The sequence below is a fragment of the Felis catus genome, chromosome C1 (assembly GCF_018350175.1).
Source record: "Felis catus isolate Fca126 chromosome C1, F.catus_Fca126_mat1.0, whole genome shotgun sequence".
NCBI lineage: Eukaryota > Metazoa > Chordata > Mammalia > Carnivora > Felidae > Felis > Felis catus.
The window spans coordinates 42,827,482-42,839,752 of record NC_058375.1 but is presented as its reverse complement, the minus strand read 5'-3'; the positions used below and the strand labels follow the sequence as shown (position 1 = coordinate 42,839,752).

General features: G+C 39.7%; 1 protein-coding gene across 3 annotated transcripts in view; it reads right to left on the bottom strand.

The window, feature by feature from the left end:
* The window catches only part of SCP2 (sterol carrier protein 2), a 125,571-nt gene that overhangs the window by 5,489 nt on the left and 107,811 nt on the right, over nt 1-12,271 (bottom strand). For all 3 annotated transcript variants that reach the window (XM_011284984.4, XM_045035856.1, XM_045035857.1), the window contains one exon: nt 10,431-10,560. In XM_011284984.4, coding sequence (XP_011283286.1) covers nt 10,431-10,560 — 130 coding nt within the window. The remainder of the gene's footprint in view (nt 1-10,430; nt 10,561-12,271) is intronic.

Sequence of the window (12,271 nt, the reverse complement as noted above, 5' to 3'; positions counted from 1 at the left end):
CTAAGTTTGTGGTAATTTGAGATATAGTAATAAAAAATGAGTAGAGTTATCTATATCAGGGGTTATCAAACTTTTTCTGTAAAAGATCAGACACTAAGTATTTTAGACTCTCCTTAAGCCAGTAGGTCTCTATCGCAACTCTGCCTCTGTAGCACAAAAGCTTCCATTGATAATACCTAAACAAAAGAGGTGTGGCTGTGTGCCAATAAAACTATTTCCAAAACAGGTAGTAGACAGAGAAGAAGATATTTGCAATTCACAGATCTGACCAAAAAACTTGTATCCAGAATATATAAAAAATTCCTCTTATTCAATTAGAAAAGTTAGATAATCCAATACCAAAACAAGCAAATAATAAACAGACACTGTACAAAAGATCTCCAAATGGCCAAAAAAGCACATGAAACTATGTTCAACTTCATTAGTCATCAGGGAAACGTGAATAAAAGCATGGGTGAGATACTACTACATACCTACTAGAATGAATGGCCAAAAAGGAAAAAAAAAGACAATATCCAATGCTGATTACGATGAGGAGCAAGTAAAAGGTCAATACAATGCTGGAGGGACAGTAAAATGGAACAGCCACTTTAAAAGCCAGTCTGGAAGTTTCTCAGAAGGCTAAACATACATTGCCATATGACTCAGAATCCTACTTTTAGGTGTTTACCCAAAAGAAATGAAAACGTATGTCCACACAAAAAACTTTATGTGAATGTGCCTAGTGGCTTTATTCAAATGGCCAAAACTGGGGAAAAAACCCAAATGTGCATCAACTAGTGAATGGATAAACTATTCAACAAAAAGAAACAACCCCTCTCTCCCAAAGCCTTGCAATGCCTCCAGCAACTCCACCTTTCACATCACCCACCTTCCACACAACTTGAAGTTCAAATGCGCTCTACACGGAAGCTCATTTTATACATGAAGAGCAGTCAAAGCAAAATTACGTCTGTGTTTTTTCATTTTAATGATTCCCTAATGCATTAAAAAAAATTTAATCAATGGGGCACCTGGGTGGCTTAGTGGGTTAAGCATCCAACTCAGGCCCAGGTCTTGCAGTTCGTAGGTTCACGCCCCATGTCAGGTTCTGTGCTAAAGGCTCAAAGCCTGGAGCCTGCTTCAGATTCTAAGTTTCCCTCTCTCTCTCTGCACCTCCCCTGCCCACACTCTATCTCTCTCTCTCAAAAATAAACATTAAAAACAATTTTCTAAAATTTTTTAATCAGAGGTAGTGGATTCCTAAATGATTCTAAAGCCATCTGTAATTCTCATTGTTGTTTTGTTCTGTTTTATCCTTCATTTCCAGCTTTGGGTGCAGGGAGGGGCAGGTGACACAAAAGATTTTTTTATTGTTGTAATCTTTTCCAATGATCAGCTGAAGATCTGCACTGGAATACAACTTATATGCCTTTTGCATTTTTAAAAAAAATTTTTTTAACATTTATTCAATTTTGAAAGATGAAGAGAGACAGAGCATAAGCAGGAGTGGGGCAGAGAGGGAGACACAGGATCCGAAGCAGGCTCCAGACTCTGAGCTATCAGCACAGAGCCTGACACAGGGCTCAAACTCACAGACTGAGAGATCATGACCTGAGCTGAAGTCAGACACTTAACCGACTGAGCCACCCAGGTGCCCCTGCGTTTTTTTTTTTTTTTTAAAGTAAGCTTCGTGCCCAGCACAGAGCCCAATGCAGGGTTTGAACTCACAACCCCCAGATTAAGACCTGAGTTGAAATCAAGACCTGAGCTGAGATCAAGAGTCCACCGCGTAACAAACTGAGCCACCTAGGAGCCCCCACTTTTGCATTTTTAAAGCCTGCTTCTTGAATTTAAGCACAGTGATAGTGTTCAAAGAGCTGCTCAGTCTGTAACACGTTTGAAAAGATGTATCTGCACTTTGAGGTCCCTTTTGAATGCCATTTGCTAGGCCTCTCAAGTGTTTTCATTGCTATGTTCAAGCGCCTCCCAAGTCCAAGATGCTGGATGCCATATGGCATGGAAAACACAAGACTTTGGGCAAAGTCTGTGGGCTTGCATTGGGGGAGGGAAGGGAACAGAATTTGTTTATTTGTCTGATTTAGAAATAAGGCATTTCAGAGAAGCCATTATTTTCTGTGTTTAAGTTAAACTGCATTTTTGTCTTTTGGTTGATATGAAATGTATTGTTCCAATATAAAACAGTAATTATTTGACCTTTAGGGAGAAAAATAAGGAAGAAACTACTGATGTTACATGCAACAACATGAATGAATCTTGGTGAAAGAAGCAGGCTTAAAAAACTATATACTGGGGCACCTGGCTGGCTCAGTCAGTAGAGTGTGTAACTCCTGATCTCAAGGTTGTAAGGTCAAGTCCCACTTTGGGTGTAGAGATTACTTAAAAATGAAATCTGAAGGGGCGCCTGGGTGGCTCAGTTGGTTGAGCATCCAATTCTTGATGTCAGCTCAGGTCATGATTCTAGGGTCATGGGATCAAGCTCTGCAACGGGCCCTGTGCTCTGCCCCTGTCCCCTACTCCTGCTCTCTCTCTAAAAACAAACAAACAAACAAACAAACAAAACCTTAAAACAAAACAAAAAACTACATACTATATGATTCCATTTATGACATTCTGGAAAAGGGACAGAAATCAGAGTAGTGGTTGCCAAGGCCTGAGGGTGGGAGAAGGGGATTGACTACAAAGGGACATGAGAACACTTTTTGGGGTGATGGAAATATTCTATCACTTGACTTTTGGTGATGGTTACACAAATATATGCATTTGCCTAAATTGATAGAATGATACCTCTCAAAAAGGTAGATTTTATTATATTAAATTATAGCTCAATGACAGTAACCAGTACTGTCAAAAATGTGGAGCAAATAAAACTCTCATGTAATGTGGAAGGTAATGTAAAATAGCATACACACACGCGCACAAACGGGCTATATTGTACCTTATGACCTAGTATTTCTACTGGTTATATGCCAAGTGGAAATGAGTACATACATTCACTACAAGACCCATATGAAAATGTTCATAACAGCTTTATTCATAAGACCCCAGAATGGAAACATTGAAAAGATTTATCAACCATGGAATGAATAAATTCTGGGGCATTCACACAGTAAAAACAAACTACTGCTACATATAACAAATTTAAAAATCTTACGATGCTGAGCAAAAGAAGCCAGGCCTAAAAGATAAATATTGTATGAGTCCATGTAAATAAATTTCCAAAATAAATACAATCAATCTATGGTGACAGAATTTGGAATAGTGGTTTCTTGTGGGAGAGGACAGTGATGACAGGGGGCATAAGAGAGACTTCCAGAATGCTAGCAACATTCTGCAGCTTGATCTGGGAGATACATATTCATCAGTAAACATTTATCGGGCTATACACTTCAGATGTATGCTTTTTATTACAAGACCTCAATACAAATTTTACACAAAACAAACAAAAAAACAGGTGGTGAGTTGGATTTGGCCCACATCATTTGTCAACCCCTGACACAGATGGTGGGATTCCAGGAGAGTAATTTTTCCATTTTGTTTCTCTGAGTCTTCTAATTTTTGTTTACACTACGTGCATATTACTTATAATAGAAAGTTTTAAAAATATTAATTTTAATATCAAAGTACAATGAATAAAAAGACTGTATAACAAAGACTCTAATATCTCATTGCTAAATCAACCATGTCTACCTTGGACAAATAAGAATTTTCAAGAAAATTTCAAGAAAAAATTCACCCAGAAAAATATTTGCCAGCACTCAGTGTTTTAGACAATTAATATAACAATAATCCTCTAATGGCTGGCTCCTCCTCAAAGTTGGCCTCTCCCTGAAACCAAGTCATTTTCTAGCTTGTTATTCTGTTTTATTTTTCTCTGTGGTACTTATCTGAAACTACCTTATTTATTTGTTTAGGTGTTTTCTGTCTGTATTTGTCCACTAGAATAAACACTTCAAGGGACAGAGCCCTTGTCAGTTTTGTTCACTGCTATATCCCCAGGTTCTTGAAGAGTGCTTGACACATAAAGGGTAATCAATAAATACTTGCTGAATAATAAGTAGATTATGTAGAGTTCAAAAGATTGTCAAATCATGGCCCAATAGCTAATAAGATAATCTGTGCCTTAATAAGAGATTAGAGGATGCTATGGTCTGAATGTTCCCACAAAACTCCTATGTTGAACTTCTAATGCCCTATGTGATGATATTAGCAGGTGGGGAAGTCAGGAGGTGGACCCTAATGAATGGGATTAATGACTTATAAAAGTCTCCAGGGGCTAACAGTGCAGAGCCTGTTTGGGATTCTTTCTCTCCCCCTCTCTCTGCCTTTCCCCCCGCTCATGCACATGCTCTCAATCTCTCTCTCAAAATAAAATACTTAAAAATTTATTTAAAAAAAAATTTTTTTTTCAACGTTTTTATTTATTTTTGGGACAGAGAGAGACAGAGCATGAACAGGGGAGGGGCAGAGAGAGAGGGAGACACAGAATCGGAAAAAGGCTCCAGGCTCCGAGCCATCAGCCCAGAGCCTGACGCGGGGCTCGAACTCACAGACCGCGAGATCGTGACCTGGCTGAAGTCGGACGCTTAACCGACTGCGCCACCCAGGCGCCCCTTAAAAATTTATTTTAAAGATTCTCCAAGGAGGCCCCCAGCCCCTTCTACTATGTGAACCCACAGCAAGAAAGCACCATCTATAAAGCAGCAAGAGGGCCTTGACCAAGGCTGACACGTTGACCTTGGACTTCCAGGTTCCAGACTGTGAAAAGGAAATTTCTGTCATTTATAAGCTACTCACTCTGTGGTATTTTGTTACAGCAGCCCAAATGGACTAAGATAGTGGTAAATTATTAAAATACATCATGCCCATTAAATAGTTAACTATTATTATAAATAACTATTTAACTATTATTAAATAGTTAAAACAAGATTGAAAGTTAAAAATTTTTATTATATGTGTTAGAACTCAGGGATAGCCCCTAAAAAGATTGATATTCAATGGCTATTCCATCTTTGCTTCTGACTAAATCTTCTTATTACTGGAAAAAAAAAGGTGTGAAGCTTTGAAAATGAAGGGACTTACTTACAGTCTAGAAAATCTAGTTCCCATGTAGATTTATATCACCAAAGAACAGGGAGAAAGAAAGTTAGCAAATCGAGATTGTTGGACTTGATTTATAATTGGATTTGATCCTAAGATTCCAAGAAAGGACTCTTAGTCATTGAAAAGTAAGTTTATAAAGTGAAGCCTACTGCTGCTGTAATATCAGCATTTACTGAGCTTTCACTATGCTGAGCACTTCACATACATGGACTCATTTGATCTTTATAACAACCCTATAAGGATCAGAGAAGTCAAAAAAAAAAAAAAAAAAAAAACTTGCCCATGATCACACAACTAAATAAGAGGCTGAGCTAGATCTGAAAGCAGATTCCTGCTGCTGCTAAAGCCCACACTCCCAACCGCTAAGCGCTATGGCTTCCTATTGTTACAGGAAGGATTCAAACATTCAGTGGCTCAGTTTTAATTGGGCATTCACGAGTTCATCAGTATCTGATGAATCTAGATACTTTCACAGTTCCCTAAGCCTTTCTGCAGTCTTAGATGAGTCCCATGTGTTCAAGCAAAACTATTATTTAATATATGTTGGGGAGGAAGCAACTGAGCACTTACTATGCTAAAGCACTTTAATGATTTATGTCATTAAATCCCCACAACAGCTCCATGGACAGAAATTATTCTCACCATTTTCTAGATGAGACAACTGGACTCAGGGAAGGTACATATCCAGTAAGTGACAGAGCTGTGGTCTGAACCCAGTTTGGGTGTCTCCAAAGGCAATGCTGTTTCTACTGTACCTTGGGGGATGTGAGACTCTGAGGCCTGCTATATCGTGTGCCCCACAAAGGGGCAGGGTTGAGGACTCAAGTAGATGCTGAGAGGGCAGAATAAAGGAATGAAAGATAATGGTCAAGTTAGATTAATCAAAGTTGGCTTCCTAGAGATATGCTATGTGAGTTGTTTCAAAGGAGAGAAGGGAGGGGCAGAATTCATAGACAAAGGCACCTAGGCAGGAAGAAAAGATTATGGAAAATGCATAAAATCTAAAGGTCCTTAATATAGTCATCTGTATAATCACTATCAAACTCTTAGAATATAAGCAAATGAAATACGTTTAAGGAAATCTTACTTTGTCAACAGTAAGTAAAACTCTCAACACTGTACATGCCAAAAAACCTAGCAATTCTCTTTAAGATGCTAGTTCAAACTAGGACAGGTTATTAATGCTTTAACATAGCTGATCTCTAACAAATGGGCACTTGTTGGCTGATGTAATAGGAGCTGGCAATTTCCAGTGGTGGCTTTTACTGGGTAAGTCCATATTTCAACGCTACTCCTAGCTGCCAACAAGTGTCAGTTTCAGCAGAAATTACCTTGCCCCAGGGTGAAATCCCTTCAGGTCTGGGATGGGGCACCTAATATGGGGAGAGTTCACTGCCAGAGTACACAGGTAGTAAGGTTTTTTGAAATTATGCAATAGCTTTCCATAAGCATATTATCTTTCATGACAAACAATGATAACAAAATACAGGAGAAATTTTTTAAATATCACCTTATCACCTGCCTGGGCATATCAAAATATAATCCTGAAATAGCTATTTTCCAAAAGTTCTTTTTATTTCTATAAGCCGAAATCTAGATGAAGCATTTAGTTTTTCCTCCTATACAACATAAGAGTGGCAGCTCATAGAATCCAAACACATCATTATTTTTCTGCCTACTCATTTTGAGGAAAAAAAGGGACTATATATAATTCAAAAACTTTCCACAACGCCACCATGCTGCCTGCACAAGATGCTCTTACTACTGCCTCAGTTCTTCCATCATGAATCTCTAGTTGATTCCTTATTCAACAGTGCTACTCTTAACATTTTCTCCTGTCTCCAAGCTCTAAACTTTATTCCAAGAGCTCTGCCAACCTCCTTTCTACCCCAAAATGCCCCTGAATATTTACCCTCTCAGAGAAGGAAGTATCCATCCCTCCTTGCTGCTTGCTAAAGCTAACCTTCCTTCCTCCTGTGCTCTTGATGTCATCTACTCCTCCAGGACCTTCCTCAATAAGGTACTAGTAAGGAAACTCTCCCATCTTTGATAGACTTCCTTCTCCTACACAGCTTCCAGGTCCCATCAATTTCACCCCAAATATCCCTGGCAACTACAACATAACATTTTTTTTTCTCACTGCCAACACTGAGGCTCTTCTTTTTGCTCAGATGGTAGCAACATCCATCCTCCCAATTGCTCTCTCTACCTCTGATTTCTCCCTTTGCTGTTTGTCAGATCTAATGCACCAGCTTCATCCTCTAAAGCACAGCCCTAACTTTCACTTTCTTACTTACAAAGCTTTAATTGGATTGCTTATATATCAAGTCACTTTCAAAGTTCATAGCATGGTATTTGAAGCTCTCCAGAAAGGTAGTCTCCATCCATCAGGTTTCTTAAGTACACCAGGCTCTTTCCAACAGGAGGTGTGTAACATACAACATACAAAATGTAACCTGCTGAATACGTACTATGCATCATTCATTCTGCTGTTCATTTTTAAATTACATCATTCATTCTGCTGTTCGTTTCTAAATTAAATTAAAACTACCTTGGTTTGTGAACATAATTCATTCCAGAAACATGCTTTTAATCCAAAGCACTTGTATATCAAAGAGAATTTCAAGAATCACTGGCTTAGTTGTAATCATGTGAAGTTTGGCCTCACATACTACTTGTATTGCAAGACATTGCTTTATCAAGTTAAAATTTACTAGAAATGTTTGCTCATCTTACAGAACAGTCACAGATCAAGTTACTTGCCACCCAAGGTTTTACTGTATTTATTTATCAAAGACCAACCATATATCAGATACTCTTGTAGGCAATGAGGATGCAGCAGTGAACCTAACAGTCAAAAAGCTCTATCTTCATGTAGCTTATAATTCAAGTGGGAGAGATGGACAATAAGCAAATAAGTAAAATATTATATGGTATATCAGATGGCAGTAAGTGCTATAAATAAAAATAAGGAACTGGAGAGTGTTATGCTAAGTGAAATAAGTCATACAGAGAAAGACAGATACCATATGTTTTCACTCTTATGTGGATCCTGAAAAACTTAACAGAAGACCATGTGGGAAGGGAAGGGGTGGGGAGAGAGGGAGGGAGGCAAACCATAAGAGATTCTTAAAAACTGAGAATAGACTGAGGGTTGATGGGGGGTGGGAGGAAGGGGAAAGTGGGTGATGGGCACTGAGGAGGGCACCTGTTGGGATGAGCACTGGGTGTTGTATGGAAACCAATTTGACAATAAATTTCATAAGAAAGAAAGAAAGAAAGAAAGAAAGAAAGAAAGAAAGAAAGAAAGAAAGAAAGAAAGAAAGAAAGAAAGAGACAGACAGGAAAGGGCAAGAGGAAATGGTAAAGGTATGAAGTATGGTTAGGGAAGGGGCTCACTGAGAAGGTGACATCTGGGCAAAGATCCAAAGAAAATGAGGGAACAAGCCATGAGGATATCTAAGGGAAGACGAGTCCAGGCAGAGGAACAGAGTAGAAAGCCCCTGAATTGGGAACACCCGCATGTCAACAATGGCAACGAGTATCCTTCCTGTATGACTGGAGCAAAGTGAGGGAAAGTGTAGTAGAACAGAGAAAACGGAGGCTAGATCATGTGGTGCCAGTATAAGAACTCTGGCTTCTACTGAGTGAGCTGAAAGCCTTTGGATGGTTTTGAGAAGAGGAGGGTCACAATCTAACTCAAGTTTTTAAAGGATCACTCCAGGGTGCCTGGGTGGCTCAGTCATTTAAGCATCCAACTCTTGATTTCAATGTTTGTGAGAATGAGCCCTGAGTCAGGCTCTGCGCTCTCAGCTACCAGATAGCTGATAGCACAGGGCCTGCTTGAGATTTTCTCTCTCCCTCTCTCTCTGTTCCTCCCCTGCTCATGTTCTGTCTCTCTCTCAAAAATAAATATTTAAAATAGTAATAATAACAATAGCAATAAAAATAAATAAAATGATCACTCCAGCTGGTATGTGGAGAAGAACCTGTAGGGAGCAAGGTTAGAAACAGGGAGACCAAGTAAAACAATGATGGAAGCTTAGACCAAGAATTTGCTGATGGATCAGACTGTGGAGTGTGAGAAAAAGAGGAGCCAATGATGACTCCAAGGTTTTTGAACCGAAGAACTGCTAGGACAGAGAAGCAATTTTTACGGAGATGGGTTGATGGTGAGAGGAATACATAATTAAAGGTGAGTAGGAGGAAATCAGGAGTTCAGCTTTTTTTTTTTTTTTCATTTTTTAAATGTTTATTTATTTCGGAGAGAGAGAGAGACAGAGCCTGAGAGGGGGAGGGGCAGAAAGAGAGGGAGACACAGAATCCGAAGCAGTCTCCAGGTTCTGAGCTGTCAGCACAGAGCCCCGTGCGGGGCTCAATCTCATAGACTGTGAGATCATGACCTGAGCTGAGGCTGGATGCTTAACCAACTGAGCCACCCAGGTGTCAGAAGTTCAGTTTTATACATGTTAGCTTTGAGATACCTACCAAGTATCCAAGTAAACTTGTCAGTTAGATATACACCTTGGAGTTCAGTGGATGAGTCCATGGTGAAGATATCTGGGAGTTATCAGTGTAGGGATGGTTTTAAAAGAATGAGACTAGAGATCCCCAGGGAGTGAATGGAGACAGAACTGAGCCTTGGAGCACTCTAATGTTTAGAAATTTGGAGATGAGAAAACAGGAAGAGAGGCCAGGAAGGAACAGGCAGTGGATAAGAGGAAAGCCTAGAAGTGTAATATCATGAAGACTGAGAACCACTCAATTTAGCAATATGGTGGTCACTGGTGACCTTGACAAGAGCAGCTTTGGAATAGTGATGAGGATACAAGCTGAATGGAGTGGGTTCAAGAAAGACTGGGATGAGAGGAAGTGGAGGTAGTGATTGGGTATAGACAGAACTTTCAAGGCCATGTAACCACACACTACCACATGTGCTTTATAGGATAATTAAAAGATAATTCTCTTAATCTTTGCATCAACCTTATGAAATAGGTACCATTTATTATTCCCATTTAGAGATCAGAAAACCAAGGCTCAGAAAAGTTAAATAATTTGTCCAAAACCACAATCTGTGAGTGGTAAGGCCAGGATCCCAACACTAGTTTGTCTAATTCTAAAGCCTAAGATTGTCAACTCCGTGATGGAGCCTCCCAATCTTTGGGAGGAGGCAGCTGTGACATATTCCTGTTCTCAAGGGTTCACTGGTTCTTTAACAAGGTCCTATACCTCTACAGCCACCCCTTTTAGGAAACACCAAAGCAGACCCCTATTTTCCCTTGTGAACTTGTCAGTGCTCCTGTAAATGAAGTCATTACTTCACTGACCTGAGTTAGGAAGCACTGATCCTTTGCCATTCTTCACATCCACCACCCAGGTGGCTTCTTTACCCCCAGGGCCATCCTTCACCTTGAAGGCAAAAATACCACCAATTTTCTTCACAAACTGTTCCCCTTCCTGTAAAGAAAAAACAAACAAACAAACAAACTCTGGGAGTTATATGAAGTTCGTTTCTCTGGCTTTTTCCCCAAATTAAATGTTTAAATAGATACATGATGTGAACAGCCAGGCCTGCCGCAATCCCCAAGCTCCCTTAGGATCTTTTACCCAGAAAAATCTGAAAGGCAACAGGCAACAACTCCCTCATCTGCCAAATCCTTTGTTGACAATGGCTTTCTGGATACAACTGGTGGAAGGAAAGGGAGGATGGGGGTGGGCACAGTAGCATGTTCTACTGAAGCAGCTTTCCTTTGTCATAGTTTCGGAAAGATTCACTCTGGCCTGCCTAAATACTGCCCCCCCCCCCCACACCCCAGTCTCTCTCTCTCTCTCTCTCTCTCTCTCTCTCTCTCTCTCTCTCTCTCTCTCTCTCTTTTTTTCTTTTTTTGCAGATAAATTCCTTTACCTGTGTTTCTGGTTTTCCACACTTAGAACTTAAACATAACTGGTTCTGAAAGCAAAGTCTTTTTGGGTGGAGGGGTCAACTTATTTTCTGGGTTAGTATAGAGAATTATACAAGTAATATGTCAACCACCAATTACTTTTGGATCTTGGGGGAATGAAGCTGGAAAGTTATTTTAAGTTATTTTAAGTTACATTTAGGAGAAATTATTAATGACAATAATAATCTTTTCAGGGCTATAAAGTTTTCAAGTGCTTTCATATACATTATTTCCTTAATCTCCATAAACCCCTGTAAGTAGTTGGACAGGTATTAATATCAGCTCATTGAAAAGAAAAAAACAACTGAGATTCATAAAGGTTAAGAACACGTCAGACTATGCTCTATCTGGCTGCTGGGTAATCCACCTAATATAACTCATCTAACACTAACATAAGCCATCTAACACGTCCAAGTGGAATTTCTTAAATGTGGCTCCCCATACCCTATAGGATGAAGTCTGTCTTTACGTATCACTCAAAACTCTTCAAAATCTGAGGGATGTTTATCTGTTCTTAGCTTCAGCTACTTTCTCATTCTCCTCAGTCTTCATGTTCTAACAACACTGATCATCCTGAATTCCATAACCACATGTGCCTCCATGCCTTTGCTCATGCCCCATCCCAGCTCACTCACCTCCTCCTAGTCACATTCTCACACGAACCTCATCAAGTCTCTGCTCACTTGCTAATTCTTCTGGGAAGGCGTTTCTGTCTCTACTGGACACTTTGATAGCCCTTTGCCCAATGCATCCATGGTTCTAGTTAAAGCAGTTATTTTTTTTCCCCTGGGAAAATTTTTCCATGTTTATCTTCCCACTAAACGCTGTTCCCTGAGGGGCAGGGACATATGGCTAGTAAACTGCACGACCAGAACTCAATCCCAGTTTGGTTTAATTCTAAATTCAAGGCTCTTGTCGTTTGACCATACTGTATTACAAAGTAGGTTACATCAATATTTCCAACTTTAGCCTATGAAAGCAGTTTCTGTCTCCATAAAGGAATTTTTTAAAAGCAAGTTCAAGTCTTCTCCACATTCCTTGAGATCTTTTATCTCTCAAGTTTCTGTGAAAACAATCTAGAAGAGGGAGTTAATAATCCTGATATAGTGGGCCACCCAAGAGCCAGGTTTCCCTTGGGGCCAACAGCTCATGAATGACTATTTCCAGGTGCATCCATGCCATCTGCTTGCATAATGCCTCAGGAATAGAGCTATGACAGACACCAA